This window comes from Melanotaenia boesemani, chromosome 6 (genome assembly GCF_017639745.1).
Source record: "Melanotaenia boesemani isolate fMelBoe1 chromosome 6, fMelBoe1.pri, whole genome shotgun sequence".
Lineage (NCBI taxonomy): Eukaryota > Metazoa > Chordata > Actinopteri > Atheriniformes > Melanotaeniidae > Melanotaenia > Melanotaenia boesemani.
In genome coordinates, this window is record NC_055687.1 from 20280144 (window position 1) to 20298543 (window position 18400).

Here is an 18400-nt window from a genome sequence, read left to right on the forward strand (position 1 = left end):
GCTATATATATATATATATATATATATATATATATATATATATATATATATATATATATATATATATACACATACACACACACACATATATATACATATATGTTATATATTTTTTACATATATGTAAAACTGAAGTCAAAAATAATTTCTGATTCATTAATTACTTATTACGTTGGATTTCTAACAATTCAATGGTTGAACAGTTGCAAAGTTGAGTACATCATTATTACTCAGCAATAAGAGGGTGAAGATAAAATGCTTAAAGTTGTGGCATAGCAAAGTGAGACTATATTTATTCTTTCTGACAGTGACCACCATAGATCAAACAGAAATAAGAATACAACATGCAGAGCTGCACGACTTTCATCATTTTATTGGGAAATGTTTGCAAAAAAAAAAAAAAAAAAAAAAAAAACTGTTTCTATGTATGCATCATACACACACACACACACACACACACACACACACACACACACACACACACACACAGCAATAATGTCAGTCATTTCTGTTCCCATTAATATCAGCTTGGTCATTGTCAAGTCTGATATTCAACATTCAGGATATCTCTATCAGCTTCTGGGGAAATATTTGCACTTTCTTCTTTTTTAGCTTATTTTTTACACAATACACAAAAGAACACAGCAGAAAGTTTTATCAAAAACAAAAATGAAAGTAAAATCCTTGTCAGACATGCTAATTTAAATGACATGTTAGTTGAAATGAAAGAATATTAGCAAACAACAATCAAAAAACACTGTGCAGTAAACAGTAAGATCTGTGCAAATTCCTCAAGGTGAATGAAGATTTTCTGCCACCCTAAGTGAAGAAAAGTTGACAATATTTGTTAGTGATTTTCCTTTATTTACTTAAATTTAGTTACATTATTTACTGCCGTTTGTATTAAGCTACTATATAAAACTTCCTAATTATTTCTGAAAGCATCCTCATTTTGGTTCTGGAGCTGGAAAATTAAAATTAGCTTCAATTTATTTCTCTGACTGCACTGAATACCTACTGTAAGCACTTCCAAGCTTTGTGGCGATTTCTATCTGAATATTCAAATCTTTTTCTGGTCAGGAATGCTGCAGGAGATAACAACAGTGACACAATTATAAGTCATCACTTTTGGTATTTTGTTTGAATACAAATAAGATTTGCCAGCCTCTGTTAAACATGCACAGCTTCATATTAAACTGACAAGTGAAGGTGTTTGAATGAATGAGCATCCTAGCAGTTTTATGTAAAAACTATGTATTAATTTAAACACTGCATCATTCTGAACAGCATTCAGTCACATAAACAGACAGGCTTGAATTTAAAATAACCTACTTTCTATCCCATTACTGTCTTTATCATAATTTGGTGTGACAGAGTTTTTCTTCTCAAGTTACTATGCCAAATTAATGCAAAATAGCAAAGTAAATACACTGAATGTCTATAGACTGAAAATTTGCCACATTGTTTCAGGTCATATGGCAATGGCAGTTTTCTCCCTCACACAACAGAAAGCATACAGACGATGCTGGAGGCCTAAAAGCTGGGAGTGATGAACACAAAAATGGTTGCAACCACAGCCACTCTGGGAGTGGTTAGTCGCAGTCACTTTCGGAACAGTTGCACGCCGGATGCTACTACTTGTAGAATGGTTAATGATGGTTGCAACCGCTTGGAATACTATAGATATGTTGCTGCATCTTTCAGAATGGTTTATAAATCACGCATTGAGAATGAGATATATATATATATACATATATATATATGCAGTTTTTAAATGAAGGTTTTTATTAAGGGAGGAACAAAAATCCAAACCTAAATGGTCCCGTATGAAAAAATGATTGCCCTCACTGTTGAAACATAACTGTAGTTTATCACATCCGAGTTCAATTTCTCTAGCCACACCCAGGCTTGATTACTTACCACACCTGTTCTCAATCAAGAAATCACTTAAGTAGGACCTGCCTGACAAAGTTAAGTAGACCCAAAAGATCCTCAAAAGCTAGACATCACGCCAAGATCCAGTGCAATTCAGGAACAAATGAGAAAGAGTAACTGAGGTCAGTCAGTCTGGAAATGGCCATAAAGCCATTTCTAAAGCTTTGGGACTCTAGCGAACCACAGTGAGAGCCACTATTCACAAAGGGTGAAAACATGAAAAAGTGGTGAACCTTTCCAAAAGTGGCTGGCTGACCAAAATTACCCCAAGAGTGCAGCTTTGACTCATCCAAGAGGTCAGAAAATACCCCACAACATCCAATGAACTGCAGGCCTCACTTGCCTTAGTTAAGGTCAGGACTTCACCATAAGAAAGAGACTGGGCAAAAATGGCCTGCATGGCAGAGTTCCAAGATAAAAACCACTGCTGATTAAAAAACAAAAAAACAAACATTAAAAGGCCCATTTATGCTCCCTTATGTGTGTAAATAGCGATGTCCGTTTCAAACATTGTCATACGTCTCTGTCCTCATACTTCTCATACACAGTTGTCCTGGAGCATGAGGCCGTGTTGGGGGCATTCATGTGCTTGTATCGGCTAGATAGGCATGAAATAGCCCACCACACCAACTATCCAGCCTTGCTACGACTAGCAAATCTTTTAGGCTGCACCTACTTTGACAAGCTCAATGTAAGCTTATTTTGCAAATGTTTAGTTTTTTTAAGAACATTTCACAGTCACAAGCCTTAGGTTTGGATATTGATGAGACCACAGATGTCGCTGTGTGAGGTAGGTCTACTCTAACATTTCACTGACAAACAAAATCTCAATATATAGATAGCTGAAATGTATAAAATCTATCATAACATCATTAGATACTTGGGCAATGAAGGAAAGGTCTTCAGCCAATTCCTTGACCTGACTTGCCTGACTGACGGGAAAGCATATACAATATTGGCAGCACTAAAAAACATTATTTTTTACAAAGGGTAACCCCACACACCTAATCTTTGGCCTTGGAATTGATAGCGCTGCTGTAATGACAGGTGGGCCTTTTTAAGCTTTTTCAAATGGAGGACGTCATGGCAATCAAGGAGCACGTAACTTAAATAACTCTTCTTTTGTAAGTTACCTGCTTTTAAAAAATAAACAAAACGCAGCTCAACTGCCATGCTTTATTTTCATATTTATTTTGAACAAACAGCATACCACAATTTTTCATTTCATATGATTCAACCTGATAAAAGGTATAAAAGATTCTGGTGGTCATTAACCTGGCTCACACTCAAGTAAGATTACCTGAAATTTCATTGACCCACCAGGACTGGGGGTATTCTGCATCTCTGCTGAACAGGAGAGAGGGAGAAGAGGAGATGATGCAGAAAACAGACAGATTTCAAACAAATGTAAGATTATATTGCTTTTGAATTAATTTACAGATGAAACTTTAATTTATTTGTTGCAGTTTTATTTATACTAGTAGTTTACTAAAAAAAAAAACTTTATGCCTTTTATCAGGTGATGGATCTATATTTAAATGGCCTCATTGCCCATCATGAGAGGTGATTCTGTAAGGTTGGAATTGTGGCTGCATTTTGGAATACTCCGCCCACAAGCAGCTACACTCCCTGATGACACTGTCCACACAAAGAGAAGTTTTGGTGGTGAAGTTTTGTTCTCATGTCAATTTTAGCACAGTCCTTGAAGAATGGGCCTCTTTTAAGGAGCAAGTGATCTCTGGTCCATTAAGGTAAGTTAAAAATGTAACGTTCTCACATAAGATTATGACGAACACTATACTGTGCTACTGGTGCCATTTAACTGGCCATATTTTCTGAAATTATCTAAAAAAATAAGGAGTTAGATTTCCTGTACCCAGCTCTGAGTCTGCTGGCTTCTACTGCCCTGATGGTCCTGGTCAGCAGTGTAATCTGTGAGAGAGACTATTCAACTATGAACAGGGTAATAAATACTTTTCACAATAGGATTAGCTGCTTCTATAACTATCAGCTATAACCTTTGAAGCATAACAGTTGATATATTTGCAGGTCAAGGCAAGCATTCGCAACAGGCTGCAAGGAGACCATCATTGCCAGTTGTGCCGGCCATGCGATGCATCAACATGCCCCACCCTATGCACCCATCCCCCTTCCCAATGCCAAAAACCTATGGGAAACACTGTATGTAAATACATTTTATTTATTTTATATTATGCATAGTTATTTTTTTCATTCTATGGAGCATGCATTAAAATAGCTACCAGTTATATTGATGAATTAGTCTTTAGATTTAGACCATAGGTGTATGCTATAAATAAGTAATATAATGAGTGACGTTACTGGGAAAATAATTTTTATGCTGCCCTCTGACACCCTTAAAAGTTAAATCACATTTTTTCTACTTCATTATTTTCTTGGCCATAAAGTCATGACTCATGAACCAAAATAAAAACCAGAGACCCCTTTCTAAAATGCCAAAACATGTAATCTTTAACAGAGTTGCAGTTTAAACATATAATGGTCACAAATAATCTGGTACTTTCGTTACTCCACAACACACACACACACACACACAGTATGTTGCCGTTACAGCCTGAGTCACATTCTAGTATTTCCTGACAAAGTTAAACTAAAGTTGTGTCCCAATTCAGGTCTACACACTTCAAAGTGTGCAGACTACGCAGGCTACCGAGTGTCCTACATTGTCTGTGTACTTCGAAGCCCGCTTACTGTTTGTGAATTGGGACAGCCTACCTAGCCAACGAGAATTTCCCATAGTGTCCCAGTCCTGTTGCCTAGCAACTGCAGATGTGACAGCATAGCATTCCCATTCTTCCCGTAATCATTCAGAAACTTTTACATAACGGAAGGGAGCAGGACATTTTAATTTTATTCATTTTTGTTTACCTGTCGGTGGAAATCCAAAACATGTCGATGGGGAGACCCAGACCAGCTCTCCTCAGGCTGTCTAGGTAACGTTAACTTCAATGAAAAATACTACTGGCGAGACCTGTGTAATTAAATTCATTAGTTGTCATGAAGAAGGCCACAAGCCAGTATTATTGCTGTCCTAGCTTGTCTGCCTATGACGGCAAATGTAACTGAACTTCATTAATTATTAAAATCCTTTTTGCCTCCCTACCTACCCACCCTTGTGGTAAAAATAGACCTATGCTGCTCTCCTACTGTGTTTCTGGATGCTTGCAGAATTATACAGTTAGCTAAAAATTTGAAATGTCATATAATATGTCACTGTGTTTCAGTTACAGGAGTGAAACTTCTGTAAATATGTCCTGAAAATATTAAAAATTGTCACTCCTTGAAAGCATTTAAAAAGATGTATAATAATGATAAAATTGTTCTGTACACTGATGGATGAGACACCACAAGAGGTCATAAAACTGACTTTGGTTTAAATTGTTTACTTATTTTTCTTTTAAAATATTTATCAAATTAAAATTTGGCTTTATGTGTTCATCTTCTTCTGTTGTTAAAAGGGGTAGGCATTATATAAGCTTCTGCCTATAGCCTTTTGGTTTATTTGTGTTATCTAGTTTATTTATTTGTCTGTTATGTTTAGTATTTGCCCCCATTAGAAGAACCAATTAACAAACGAATAAAGAATAAAGAACAAAGAACGTAGGACGTTGACAGAAAGCCAAAAGCTAATGGTAATCATGTTATTAATAATGTTAAATTAATCATTAAATTATTTAATAATGATAAATTATGATTTAATACATTTATATAAAATTATGTAATAGTATATTATAGAATGTTGTAATTATACTAATTTATAATTATATTAATTGTATTATAATTATACAGTATTATTCTATTAATTTACTATTAAATTAATCCTGTTAAAAACATTAACTTAACTTCTTAATCACTTAAACCTCTAAAATTCCTAAGTTTTGCATATCATAGGACACTTTAGTGAATGTTGTCACCGACCAAATTGGTTCTATCTTACCTTTTTAACTGAATGAGAAAAAGAAAGAAAGAAAAAAAAAAAAAAAAACATTTCTGTGGCAAAAACTCTAATTTTAATCTTGCTTTACTGTGTATGTCACATTGTTCAGTCTCATTTTTTAATTTACTTCAGAGTTATGTTGTTTTCTAGCTGGTAAACACTTCTTGGACCCCTTAAAAATCCAAGAATATCAAATATTACAATATTTTAATGCCACAGTTTAACAAACATTTTTTTTATTATGTATTGGGTTTTAGTTACATTTCTACTTGAGTGAGATGAACAAAATACTTACACGAAAAAACATATTCTTCAGCACTCAATTGCTGCTCATTCACCACCATCTTGTGCAAAATGAATTCTGGAAGAAAAAGGGGCCGCAAAGGATACACTACCAGTAGGCTTTCACTGCAGGCCAAACGGAGTGTGGGTTTGTAGGGTGGATTCGGAAACACCTTCCAAGACGTGGTACGTAGCCGATGAACCTGCACTGTGAAGTGCATAGACCCTGAATTGGGACACGGCCGTAATCAAGGTGTGTTGCATGTGTTTACCATTCTGCATCACAAGTGCATCACAATGCAAATGTGTTCAGAAGGAGTGTTTAACAAGGTGAAACATGCTTAAGGTTTTTACCAAAAGGGCTCTGATTTGATACCTCTGTTTAAGCTTCTGACTATTTAACTTAGAGAATGGAGTGATCTGTAATTATCATGACCAAAATTGGCTGGTGTTCTATCATGGTGCATATTTTTACAATGGGTTTATGATTTTATGATAGTTTTTATATGCATTTGTAGATGCTCACAAATTTGCTGTTTTGAAGGCATTCATTTTTTCTGATTTGCCAAAAGGGCTCAGAATGAAATGCCGACTACCTGGTAATAACGTCACATATTCTCAGCCACTCGGAAATCCAAGGCAGCTGGAACACACCATTAGACTCATGCAAGACTCTTATTTTGAAATGCATTTCAGGCCGGCAGATCAGAAGTGATGTTAGTATGCCACTAGCTTAATGCATTCATTGATCTCCAGTGCAACGTGTTTCTTTAAGGTGAAAAAGTTCTCTATGGTTTGTTGTTTCTTCTATAGACAGTTTTCAATACCGATTTACATCCATAAATACATAAACATCATATGTGACCATTCTCCATGCGGAAGCATTTATTAACAATTCTAAAAGCATCAGCAGCCATTGTGCATCAGTTCAGACAGTGGTCACAAACACTGACACAGTGGCCTCGAAACAAACAGTGTACGCAACCTGAATCCTCCAACTCCAAAGTGGCTGCTAATATTTTGAAAGTGGTAGCATGTTTTATAAACCATTCTGAAGAATTCAGCAATGTGTATCTACTATTTTCCAAGCAACTGTCACATTTCTAAACCATTTTGAAAGCGGTAGCAGTCAGCATGAAACTGTTCTGACACTCTCGGAGTGGTTGCAACCATTTTTAACAGTGGTTGCAACCACAACGAAGTGGTTGCAGCCACTTCGACACAGGTCGCAACCATTCTTTGCAGTGGCTGCGACCACAGCCACTAAAGGATCTTGGTGCTGCTGAAACCTGGGCAAAGTAAAAGATGCTTTGCTTGAATGCCAAGCTTCACTATAAATGATTAAAATATTTGCAATTAAGAAAACAGTTTGTTTTAATTGTTCGATTAGCATTATACGTCAAATTACAATAGTATTAACTGTGAAATACAATAGGTTATTGTTGTTATTCTGACACCAAGACCTCTGACATTATTATATTACCTCACTGGGTAAGATGGACAATCCTAAAAATGAAAATGTATGTATCACAGCTGTTACAGTCACAGTTAAGGTTTGTTTGAATGAAGCTGCAAAGAGCATCCATGTAAAAAAAAAATCCATGTTTGAATGACTGAATGTCATTCAAAGGGGAGCATGACTGTTAAAATCTTTGCTAATGACGTTAATGTTAGGAATCCTGAATTAGAAAGGTGTTCAAGTTTAAAGTTAATTTGCCAAACAAGTTTCAGATTTCTGATATCTGAAATTCAAATGCTGGGGTTTTTGTCTTGTAAAGTACAGTCTATATGCATAACTCTGTTAGTTCTAACCTGTGAAATAGTCTAGTGTCACTATGTCTGTTCAGGGCAATTATTCTAGTCAGTGTACTTATATTTAAAATAACAAATTAAATTCTTCCAAAAGTAAACTAAACTTAACCCAAATAATATTTTTAATCATCTATCTGTGGTTTGAGGAAGTCACACTGACATTTGTATCATAAAATTGAACTCACCTATTTTCTTTTCCACAATTCCACCTTATTTCTCCAAGCTCAAGTTGCCCAGGATCTCTCTACGAGGATAAAAACAAATCATAAGGTTTCGAACAGCAAATATTTTGATCAGTTAGCAACTATACTACAACCATAAAAAGTAACTGGCTGAACGTACCGCCTCACATAACACAATGGGGTGCTCTGGCAAGTATTCTGGTTTCTTCTTGGCCTGAGGGCAGCTGGCCAGACGGATCAAAAAATCCCTCGTGTAAGATATTCTGGCTATAATTAAAAAACAAAACATTTCAACACTGTTATAACCTCTCCACTTAAAATTACCACCAATATACTTTTTAAGTTCATGTGGTGCATTTGTGCCATTCTTTCTTACCTTTATTTGGTCTGCAGAGGTTGACAATTTTGTAGAACTGCTCTATACCACCATTTGTCTGTCAAGTGCAGAATTTTAAAACCAATTAGAAAATTAATCTTGTCCAAGTTAATCTTTTTTTTTTCAAAATCATCTTAAAAAGGGAAGAAAAATAAAACGACTAGGGGAAAAAAAACAAGCAACCAACACTTAAAAATATGAGCTGATATTAATCTGTTTGAAACTCTACCAGTTTGCTATCATATATCAGACAAACTGAGCATAAAAACAATCTTATGACTTCTGTTATCAGATTTTGTATTATAATCGTTACAGCATAGCTAAATCCAACAACAACTTGTTTGTCTTGTTTAGGATGTCTTACCTCTTGCTCCTTAAGTGTGTGCGCACATGCAGCAGTATTTACTATTGGCTCTAAGTAAGGTGAAACAATTCTTGTAAGAAACATTTCAGTTAAAATCAATAGAATGCATGACAAACTAATACCATATGACTAAGCTACTGCTTAGCTCTTACCAACATCATGATGGAGGCGGCGCAGGGGTCTCGCTGGCTCCAGGTGTTTTGGTAGAACTCTTCTCCTCGATACCTCCATTCTGGTGTCAGTCAGTGAGATTCAGATACATATTAAGCTTTTCGTGTTTTACAATAATTAAAAATAATAATAATAATAATAATAAACATGCTTTATTTCAGACAAAAGGGGGGTCCACATAAAAAAAATAGTACAAAACATAAAAACATAGAGAAGGCTAGCTTAATACCTGAATAACCACTTATCCATTATGAATTAATCACTGCATAGAAGAAAGGCTCATGTGTCAGTGTCTCCACATACTTGATTTGTATCATGCGTGACTTTTCTCAGGGCTTGTTAAAACCACAGTGATGTTATTCATAGACGTGTCTGATTGACACATAAATCTGTGCATAAAAGGACATAAAAGTGCTTTAAAAGTAAGTAACCTTAGACTGACAAGAGCTGTGACGCTGTGTACACAAAAAGGTTGTAAACCATCTAGGCAGACGTAGAAGCAGCCGCACTGCATCATTGTAAGCCACAATGCGTCTATACATAGACTTTACATAGTAACTGACCCACAGCTGAGCAGTATACAGTGCTCTGAACAGTGAGGATTTCACATATGGGAAACACATAAAATTTTCTCTTAAGCATGTTTGCCTGTGCTTACAGTCTACCACACCGTAGAGAATTATCGTAATCCCACAGATCATCAGAAATACAGTGGCCAAGGTATTTAACCTCACTACATATTTCAAGGACATTTTCTTTCTTTCTTCTTTCTTAAGGAAAACAGAGAAAAATTATTTCCGTTAATCTTTAGAGCATACAATCTTGATGTTACTTTTCTTGACATTGCATTCAATGTCGAAGTGGGTACCATACTGAGAACAGATCCTCAGTAGCTCTTATAACTCAGTGCTGTACAGGGAAAACATGTTCAGCAGTAATGTGATCAGCACCACAGGCCAGAGATAGGGTGCTGATAAGTCTGACGGTGTGTCTCAATCAGCGCACTTCCATACTTGTTTAAGTGCACATTGAGCTGACACTGAAATTTCAGCAAAAACTCAGTGCACTGAAAGTACCCGGATGCTGGCCTAAACTCGGCCAAAAATCTAGTGTGAAACGATGAACACCCATGGATGTATTTTGCATTTTGGAATAAAATCACAAAAACTTGTCCTATTTGAAGGATCTTGGTGTCAAATCATACATTTTTGACTTTGTAGAATCTGAATTTGGAACCTTAGACTTACTCACTGGCTTCCTTGTACCACATATGAGTCTCACATTCATAATTAGTGTAAAAAGTGTGCATACTTACAACTTACAACTGTAAATTCTAGCAAATACATGGGGCTGGTAATTCAAACTTAAACTTTTATTTTTATCGTCTAGGCCAGTGGTTCCCTTTTTACTTTGAGGACCCCCTTCATGCAAATACTAAAAAGCCATGGACCCCCTGCCTCACCCCATGTTTAAACTATGCTTGGTTTTATGCTTTCAAAAGTGATATTCTCACCATAAAGAATTTTTTCTGGCTGAGTCCTGTAACAACATATATATTTAAAATATGGACAATGTTAACATTAATCACAATGGATTTGAATGTTCAAAGCCTCAGGGACCCCTGTGCTCTTTGGGGGACCCCTTGGCAAACATTATTTCTTTATTCATTTTTTTTATTTATTTATTTTTTTTTAACAGAGAATTTAGTGTACAACTAGCTATAACTAATCACACAAATTGAGGTATGTATCAAACAGATTAATACAAAAAAAAAGTCGGTCTTTCTTGACTATAGCAGCACAGCTAGCTAACAGTGAGTTTGCATGATGCCGACAGACTTTAGTGGGTTAACAGTAAACATTTATAAACGTTTTCATGTAAATATTCGCAGCAGAAACATCTTCATGAAAATATGTTATTTTAAACAACGCAATAGCGAAACTACTTTGCTTACCGGGTTAAAATACTGCCTTTATCCAGCTTATAACGCGTTTTGTGGCAGAGATCTGTGTAAATCATGGACTGCATGGGGGAGAAACACGGCACGCAGATAACGTTGACACTAGCGGTTAACATTTCAGGATAACTGTTTATTTAACGGTCAGTGTCAGGAATTTATCAAACTATATCATTGCTCCTTAAAAACAAAAATATATATTGATTAAAAAATATATAATACAAAATTGGGACTGTAAATGACTACAAGTTAAGTGATGCATAAGTTTAAATTCTGTCAAACTATTTTTTTGGACTTTCTAACACTATAACCCCGTTACAGGCGCACATCTGCCTCTCGAGACAGTTTTTCACGTTGTAAAGAAAGATGCTGTTTAATTATTTACCTCTTGATCCGTCAAACTCCGTCGGTGTGGGGTTTCTGCTGGCTCACCTCAATGGCGTTTACGGCTCAAAGCAAAATCATAACTTCCGGTCTCCAACGTTCAAAATAAGAACTTATAACTATTAGCTTATTAGCCCTTTGAGGGAAATTTTCAAATTTAACTACAATGGGCAGGCACGTTGTCACTTTAGAGCAAATTTTACATTTTATAAATTTTACACTGTGGAAGATCTATATGCAGCCACAACAGCTTGGCTCTTCTAGGCCAGCATGCTCACATTTTGCTGAGGTGGCGTTACATTCCTCAACCAGGAGTTGGTGAAGGTCAATCAGCTTGGCTGTGCTGGTCATTTGCATGTAGGTACAGCACGACCAAGTTGAGGTACTCTGTGAAAATCCTAGCTGGGGAGCGTTGTCATCCTGGAGGATGGAGTTGAGTCCCAGATTCTGAAGATGTGGCTGCAGAATCTCATTCCAACATGCATGCCAGTCATGCACTTTTGACTGACACACACCTGGCATCACTTGAAGCTTACACGAGTAAATACCGACGGAATACTACAGGGAAATGTAGGAACATTGTTTGGGGACATTACAAACACATTTAGCTGTGTTGTTCACTCCACAGAAGCATGATCCTTATGAGTTATACCTCATTGTGAAGTTGACTAATCTTGCTTTTCAGCAATATAAAATAAATCAGTTATTGAAAGGCAGAAATAATGTGTGATACCGCTCATTTTCTTTCCAATCTGATACCAAGTGATACTTTGTACAGAAACTTAGTGTATTTGGAAAATCACTTTCAAAGCAGCCTACGCTGATGGGAAAGAAAGTGATATTTACATTTTTATAGAATACTTTGTAGCTCAAACTTAAATTATATCAGTAAAATGCATAAATATATAAATAACTGCATTATTTATCAACCCCTACATATTAAAATATTTAGGTAACATCAGTCTAAATAAATAAAAGGGATTGATGATAATCTTTCTATTCTATTAAATATTTTTCATCTGTATTTTTTTTTTAAAAAAAAGACCCTACACTCGGCCTCTGCATCATCCTTACCAACTAAATTTAGGCCTGTTGGGTTGATGTGATCTCAGGGACACAAATCACAGAGCTCAACTCAGTTATTTATTGCACCATTTTCTTATTTCATGACCATATTTAATACCATACATAACAAATCAGGAAGCAATATGCTTTAAAATGAGGGGAACTCCCACTGTTTGAACATCAACACAAAAAGCTGAATCTAGCAGATGAAAATCACTTTTCCCAAATTTAGCATCAGTGGTACAGTTCCAGTTTTTCCCCATGAATAATGGTTAGAACCTGCCTGCAGCATCATGTCCCGTTAATTTCCACCTCTTCTTCATAATAATTTAATTATATCCTGTTATGTTTGACTCAGATGTTTAAGGAGGTTTGTGGTGTTGACACAATACCTCCATGTCTTTTCCCCACACATCATGCCGTTGCTGTTCAGGTCCACACATGACTGCTATGACCTGAGTGAGAGGTCTGCTGCTGAGCCCCTACGCTGTGCCATTTCACATCTGGCTTTGGAAGGTGGAAGAAATAGTTCCTGCCAACTGGGTATGATTTAGAGAAGATCCTGATATTTTAGTTACTTTCTACTGAATTCCAGTTCGTGATAGACTGCATTTTTACCCCAAATCAGTAAAATATTGAATAATATAAAAATTGATTATAGAACATAAAAAGTTGGTATCTGTTGTATCGATATTTTGGTATTGATCATCACTACCAAACACAAATGTTCTTACTTTTTGTGCCAAGCTTATACACATATTTTTTCAATGCTGTTAAGAAAATCATTCCAAATTTACCACACGCTTGATAAAACCTGCTTAATGATTAATTAAACCAGTTTATGACAGGCTAGCAAAAACCATTTTATACAGTGAATTTTAAACCTGCTTGTTTTAATAATCTAAGCTGCAGGTTCCATCAGTCCAGTGATACCTTTAATCATGATCTTTTATGGGCCAAAATGGGCATTTTTGCATCACTTTACAATTAGTTAAGATTTTCTAAATCGACTCTTTCTATAAACCCCTTTCATTTTAGAAATGAATAAATAAAGCAGAAAGTCACACATTTGCATCTGCTCTGATTCACTAACATCACAGCAGGTATTCTATGCGAGTCAGTAATCTTAGCAAGTACCCACAGAAGTTTTATGATTTCTTGTGCTCCAGTCCCCCACTGGGAGAGCTGCTTTTCCATCTACCAATCCCAAATTTGCAAAAAAAAAAAAAAAAATAAATAAATATCAGTTTTAAGCTTTGGTGAAGAGTGTCTAAAGAAAAAGAGAGCAATGTATTTTTTTTTCCTTTTACATTTTTTAATTTGTTTTAAATATACAGAAAGTAAAACTCAGATTGCCTCTCCAGATGACATGCAATTTTCAAAATCAAACTTAGGTGCTTAAAATTACATCAAGCAAGAATTACAACGGCTATGCTATACTGATTTCCTCAACACCCCGCAAAATAAAAACAAGGCAGTTTCTTTTGATAGATCATTTTTACATTAATCGGAACAGAATAAACGTATAATACGGAGGAATGAGAGACCGGTTGACGATAATGTCAACTTTACACAAGTATCAGCTGTATTTTTCTTGGACCTATCGGTCTTCCATTTAGCTCCCGAATCGCATTCAAGGCCTCCTGACGAGACTCAAATACCAAAGTGGCAGAACCTTTAGGCTTTCCGCTTTGGTCATGCTGAAGAGAAACAGATCCAGGTATGATGCGATATCCGTAACAGAAATCATAGATTTCTTGACTTCTGATTTGGAATGGTAGGTTGACCAACTGTACGCAGGTGGGACCATCAAAATACTGGTTGAAAGAGCCCACGCTGCCACGTACTCCATTATCCCTGTTTCGTGAAGAACGTTGTGCAGCCATATCATCACCTCCATGGAAGGGACCCTGTGCATAAGTTGATGGGACATTACCATCCTTCAGATTCCTTAAATCTGAATAAAAAGTTTCACCAGGGCGACTGGATGACTCACGGCTCCTGCTGCGCCTGCCTGAGTACCGCTCTCCTCTTGGCAGTGGCTCTTGCATCACTGGTGTTTCAGCAGCCAACTGCTTCATTTGAAAACGTGAAATACACTTCATTACAACTTCTGACCCAAGAAACCGCCGTCCATTAAGAGAGAGTGCCCCCATAGCCTCTTCCTCAGACCCAAAGAGAACCAAAGCCTGTCCAACTCCAGCACCCTTATGGTCATGCAGCACCCATACCTTGTCCTCTGTGATATCAAAGCCATGGAAGAAGTCAATGATCTCAACTTTTCGTACATCAAATGGCAGATTCCTCACAAACACACAGAGTTTCTCAGAGTTAAAATCATCCCTTGGGTAGGATGGAGGCCTCTCCGGAGATCTTTTAGGGTTTCCAGGAGGCTCATCAATCGAACTCTGAGATTCCAGAAGGCTGATCATATTCTCTCTGGAGATGGGACGGATATAAACTTGTCGATTGAAAAAAAGTCTTTCCCTTTGACTTAAGGCCTCACGATAGTCATGGAGACTCTTGAACAGTACAAATGCAGATCTCATTCTTTTCCCATTCTTGTCAATTAAATGCAGGATCTGGTCATTCTCAAGCTTTGCATTATGGAAAAGCTGTTTTATATCTCTTTTTTCCGCTGCAAAGGACAGATTATCCAACATCACACAGTATTCTTCTCCAGAAGGAGCAATATGCCTCTGGGTCACAGGTGAACGTGATCTTGAGTAATGTTGTGGATTTCTTTGGCTGTGAACAGGTGATCTCCCCCTTTCAAAGTTGTCCCCCATGTTTACCATCATTGGCATTCTGCCAGTAGCCCGATACCAGTCCTTAGTTGTTGTTTCAAGAACCTCAATATACCGTGAACCAATGTATTCCCTATCCCTTTTTAAAGCTTCCAATGAATCCTCCCTTGTTGAAAAATTGACAAAGCCTTTTCCATTGTTCTGTCCTTTGTGATTTTTTACTATGACAATTTCAGTAACCTGTATACCACCAAAAAAGTCACGGATTTCCTCCTCAGTTACAGAGAAAGGCAGTCCATTTAGAAACAAACCAAAGAAGTCTTCTGTCTTTGAAGCTCTGTGATGCTGGAAGGGAGGGCTATAACCCGAACGGCCACTTGATGTTCTGCCCACCTCTGGGTCCATGTCTTCAGATAGCCTCTTCTGCTCCAGTTCCACATTTTGTGTTGTTATCTCCAGTACATTCTGCATTTCTGCTTTACTACTAAGGAGCAATGTAACAGGTGACCCTCTAATGAAGCCCCCTGACCGGGTCATGGCCCTTCTCGCATCTTCATCTGAAGCAAAGATAATGAACGCTTCCTCAAGCTCCCCACCAAATATATGCACTCCTCCATCTGGAATTTTGAGGCCAGTGAAGAACTTCCGAATTTCCTCAGAACCCGCAGTGACTTCCAGTCCCTGTAAACGGATGACGACTGCCATGCTGAAGCACAAACAACAGCACCTGTAGACAAAAGATGGCAAAAAAACAACATTATTGCCCACAGAGGGTCACTAGCTCTGCAGAGGGTCACTAGCTCTGCATCAGTTTCCCCCCATTCCTATGAAATCACCAGGAAACCTACAATGCAGATCCACAAAAGCCACCTTCAACACATACAAGACTAAAACTTTAAACCGGGTGAGATAAATTAAACAAGACATCCAAGACCATAGCCAGAGCTCATGCTCCACGGAAGAAACTCAGCAAACAGCATTAAGTTAATGCATCCATATGCTGTGGATCACTTTGGTGGGCATCAAAAAGGAGAAAGAAAAACAAAAAAACGGATTTCCACTTATTTATCCCCCCCCCCCAAAAAAAAGGTGGTCAATTGGAGGGGGCCTTCAGAGTTAAACAATCTCAATGATCCATCATAATCCAATCTAGTCTTGGAAAAGACCGTTCTTCATCTTGTACAGTTTATCCATGTCCCGAGCCGTTGATGTTTCCCTTATTAGCATTTAGGTTCCAACCAAGGCAGGTCCATATCTGTCACAGAAACCTCAAGCTGAAAAACACCAAGAGCTGCACTCACACAGACACCTGAACAAGAAACACAATCTTCCCAAATTCCAGGAAAGTCTGTACAGGCATGTCTGTTATCCACTGCAGGGCTCCAATAATATGCAATAATTTAAAAGTATCCCAACTGCACACAAAAAGACCAACACCAAACATAACATTTGTTGTATTGTGCAGAACTGTTTTAAAGGATCCAACAAACAAAATTGGATTTCTCCACTAGAAAAGCAGCATTCTAAGAAGCCTCTTTGATGGAAAACAATCTGGAAAACAGCAACCAAAGCATGAATCAAACTAGTTTTTCAAAAACACTTGATCGGTTATGGGTGACAAATTCAAACAGAAACTCTGTTACTCAGGTGCACTGAACCAGTAATGCTTTGAGGAGATATGCTGCTCTGTTGCTACACTCGCCCTGAATTAATTAATCAAAAAATTGTTTAGTTTAACCTATGGAGCAAAACCTCTGTGCACTAAACAAAATGTCAACACATACCAACTTTGGTCAGTAACTAAACAACTGCATTTTTAAACAGCACACACAGTGTGCTACTTTCTTCTGTGGTAAGAATGTAATCGCTCTTCTATAACTTAATACAACAAATAGTCTTATGCTCCTAAATTAATGACCTCCCATGCTTAACATTTAATTTTCAATATTAAGTTAATTTGGCCAAAAGAAAATCAGTGCTTCTGCCACCACAAAACATCTGTGCATTCATAACCAAACACAAGTACAATTTCTTATTTCTCTGGGCTTTCATTAATTCAATGGAATATATTCACATTCCCTCAGTCCAGCGTTGAACGGTTCATAGGAGAGATTTCTTTCCTGCAGGCCATTCTGATTGGACTGCTATATGAGACATACCACATTTTTTGTCTGTTTAAAAAAAATCCCATGAACAGAATGAAGATGGTGTTCCACTTGTTTTCCCACTTAATTGTTGCACTGCCTTCGATCCTCAGCATCCAGTTTTGTTTTGTTTTTTTTCCTGGGTGCTCCTGGTATGTGCCATATCAGTAGGTTTAACAGTCAAGTGGAAATGGACCACATTTAAACACATAACCAACACCTCGGATCGTCCAAATTTTCACTCGGGAATAACGAAGATCTATTTAGCAAATCGCGTGACAAGTACTCAATCAACGTAATTAACTACATCCACCGCAAACACACAAAGCTGCATTATGCAAAGAATACGTGTGACCGATGTGAAGCTAAACCAACAGCACACCACGAGGCACGAAGCAGCCGTGCTATTGTTGACAAAAGTAATGAAATGATGGTGATTAAATATCACCCACCGTAACGTTATTTACTGGCGGTATTAGCATACAGTCTGAAATGACCGTCGCTGTTCTCGGCGAAAATTATCTTGCTATTCTGGTTAGTTAGCAAGCTGGTCAGGCGACGTTGTTGTTGCTCAAATAAAGCACGGCAAAATGTCGCGTTTGCCTAACGTTAGCTTGTCAACTAGCAAAGCCCCTTGTAGCGTTAGCATTAGCTTAATAAACGGTTTGCATGGGCCAGCAAAAACGGCAACATTCTCCGAAAAAAATCATGCCACAAACTATTCACGTCACCATCGGGCAAACTTACACAATTGACAAGTACAGACTCTTGGGAAATATCGACAGTACAGAAGAATATTGCTGTTACTGAATTCAGGCCGCTGTTCTAAGATTTTGCGGACGGAAGCTGATCCACCTTCTTCTTCGTCATGATTTTGGGGTGCACATCAAACTATAGGCTGCCATCTATCGTACCACCGCCATGTAACGTACCATGACCTTAAAAAGGGGTCATTCTGGATATTTAAGCTATTTCGTGTAAATAAATGTGAAATAGAGTCTCAGC

At 37.3% G+C, this 18400-nt stretch overlaps 2 protein-coding genes across 6 annotated transcripts; both read right to left on the reverse strand.

Moving 5' to 3' along the window:
* Nucleotides 1-423: 423 nt before the first annotated feature.
* On the reverse strand, nt 424-11847 carry gra (granulito). Of its 4 annotated transcripts, none has more exons than XM_041986945.1 (8): nt 11441-11846; nt 11053-11120; nt 9080-9172; nt 8928-8977; nt 8564-8621; nt 8348-8454; nt 8191-8249; nt 424-819 (listed from the first exon to the last, which is right to left on the reverse strand). In XM_041986945.1, the coding sequence occupies exons 3-8, from the start codon at nt 9156-9158 to the stop codon at nt 792-794; spliced, it is 381 nt and encodes a 126-aa protein (XP_041842879.1). In that variant the 5' UTR covers nt 9159-9172; nt 11053-11120; nt 11441-11846; the 3' UTR covers nt 424-791. The 4 variants fall into 4 exon arrangements, with proteins under 4 accessions (XP_041842879.1, XP_041842880.1, XP_041842878.1 ...); XM_041986946.1 differs by lacking the exon at nt 11053-11120 and adding an exon at nt 1019-1085 and having other exon boundaries at nt 9080-9174; nt 11450-11844; XM_041986944.1 differs by lacking the exon at nt 11053-11120 and having other exon boundaries at nt 9080-9159; nt 11441-11847.
* Nucleotides 11848-13786: 1939 nt separating this feature from the next.
* Nucleotides 13787-18281, reverse strand: rbm12bb (RNA binding motif protein 12Bb). Of its 2 annotated transcripts, none has more exons than XM_041989271.1 (2): nt 17848-18270; nt 13787-15978 (listed from the first exon to the last, which is right to left on the reverse strand). In XM_041989271.1, exon 2 carries the CDS (start codon nt 15954-15956, stop codon nt 14073-14075), a length of 1884 nt encoding a protein of 627 aa, XP_041845205.1. In that variant the 5' UTR covers nt 15957-15978; nt 17848-18270; the 3' UTR covers nt 13787-14072. The 2 variants fall into 2 exon arrangements, with proteins under 2 accessions (XP_041845205.1, XP_041845204.1); XM_041989270.1 differs by having other exon boundaries at nt 13788-15978; nt 18143-18281.
* Between the last annotated feature and the right edge of the window lie 119 nt (nt 18282-18400).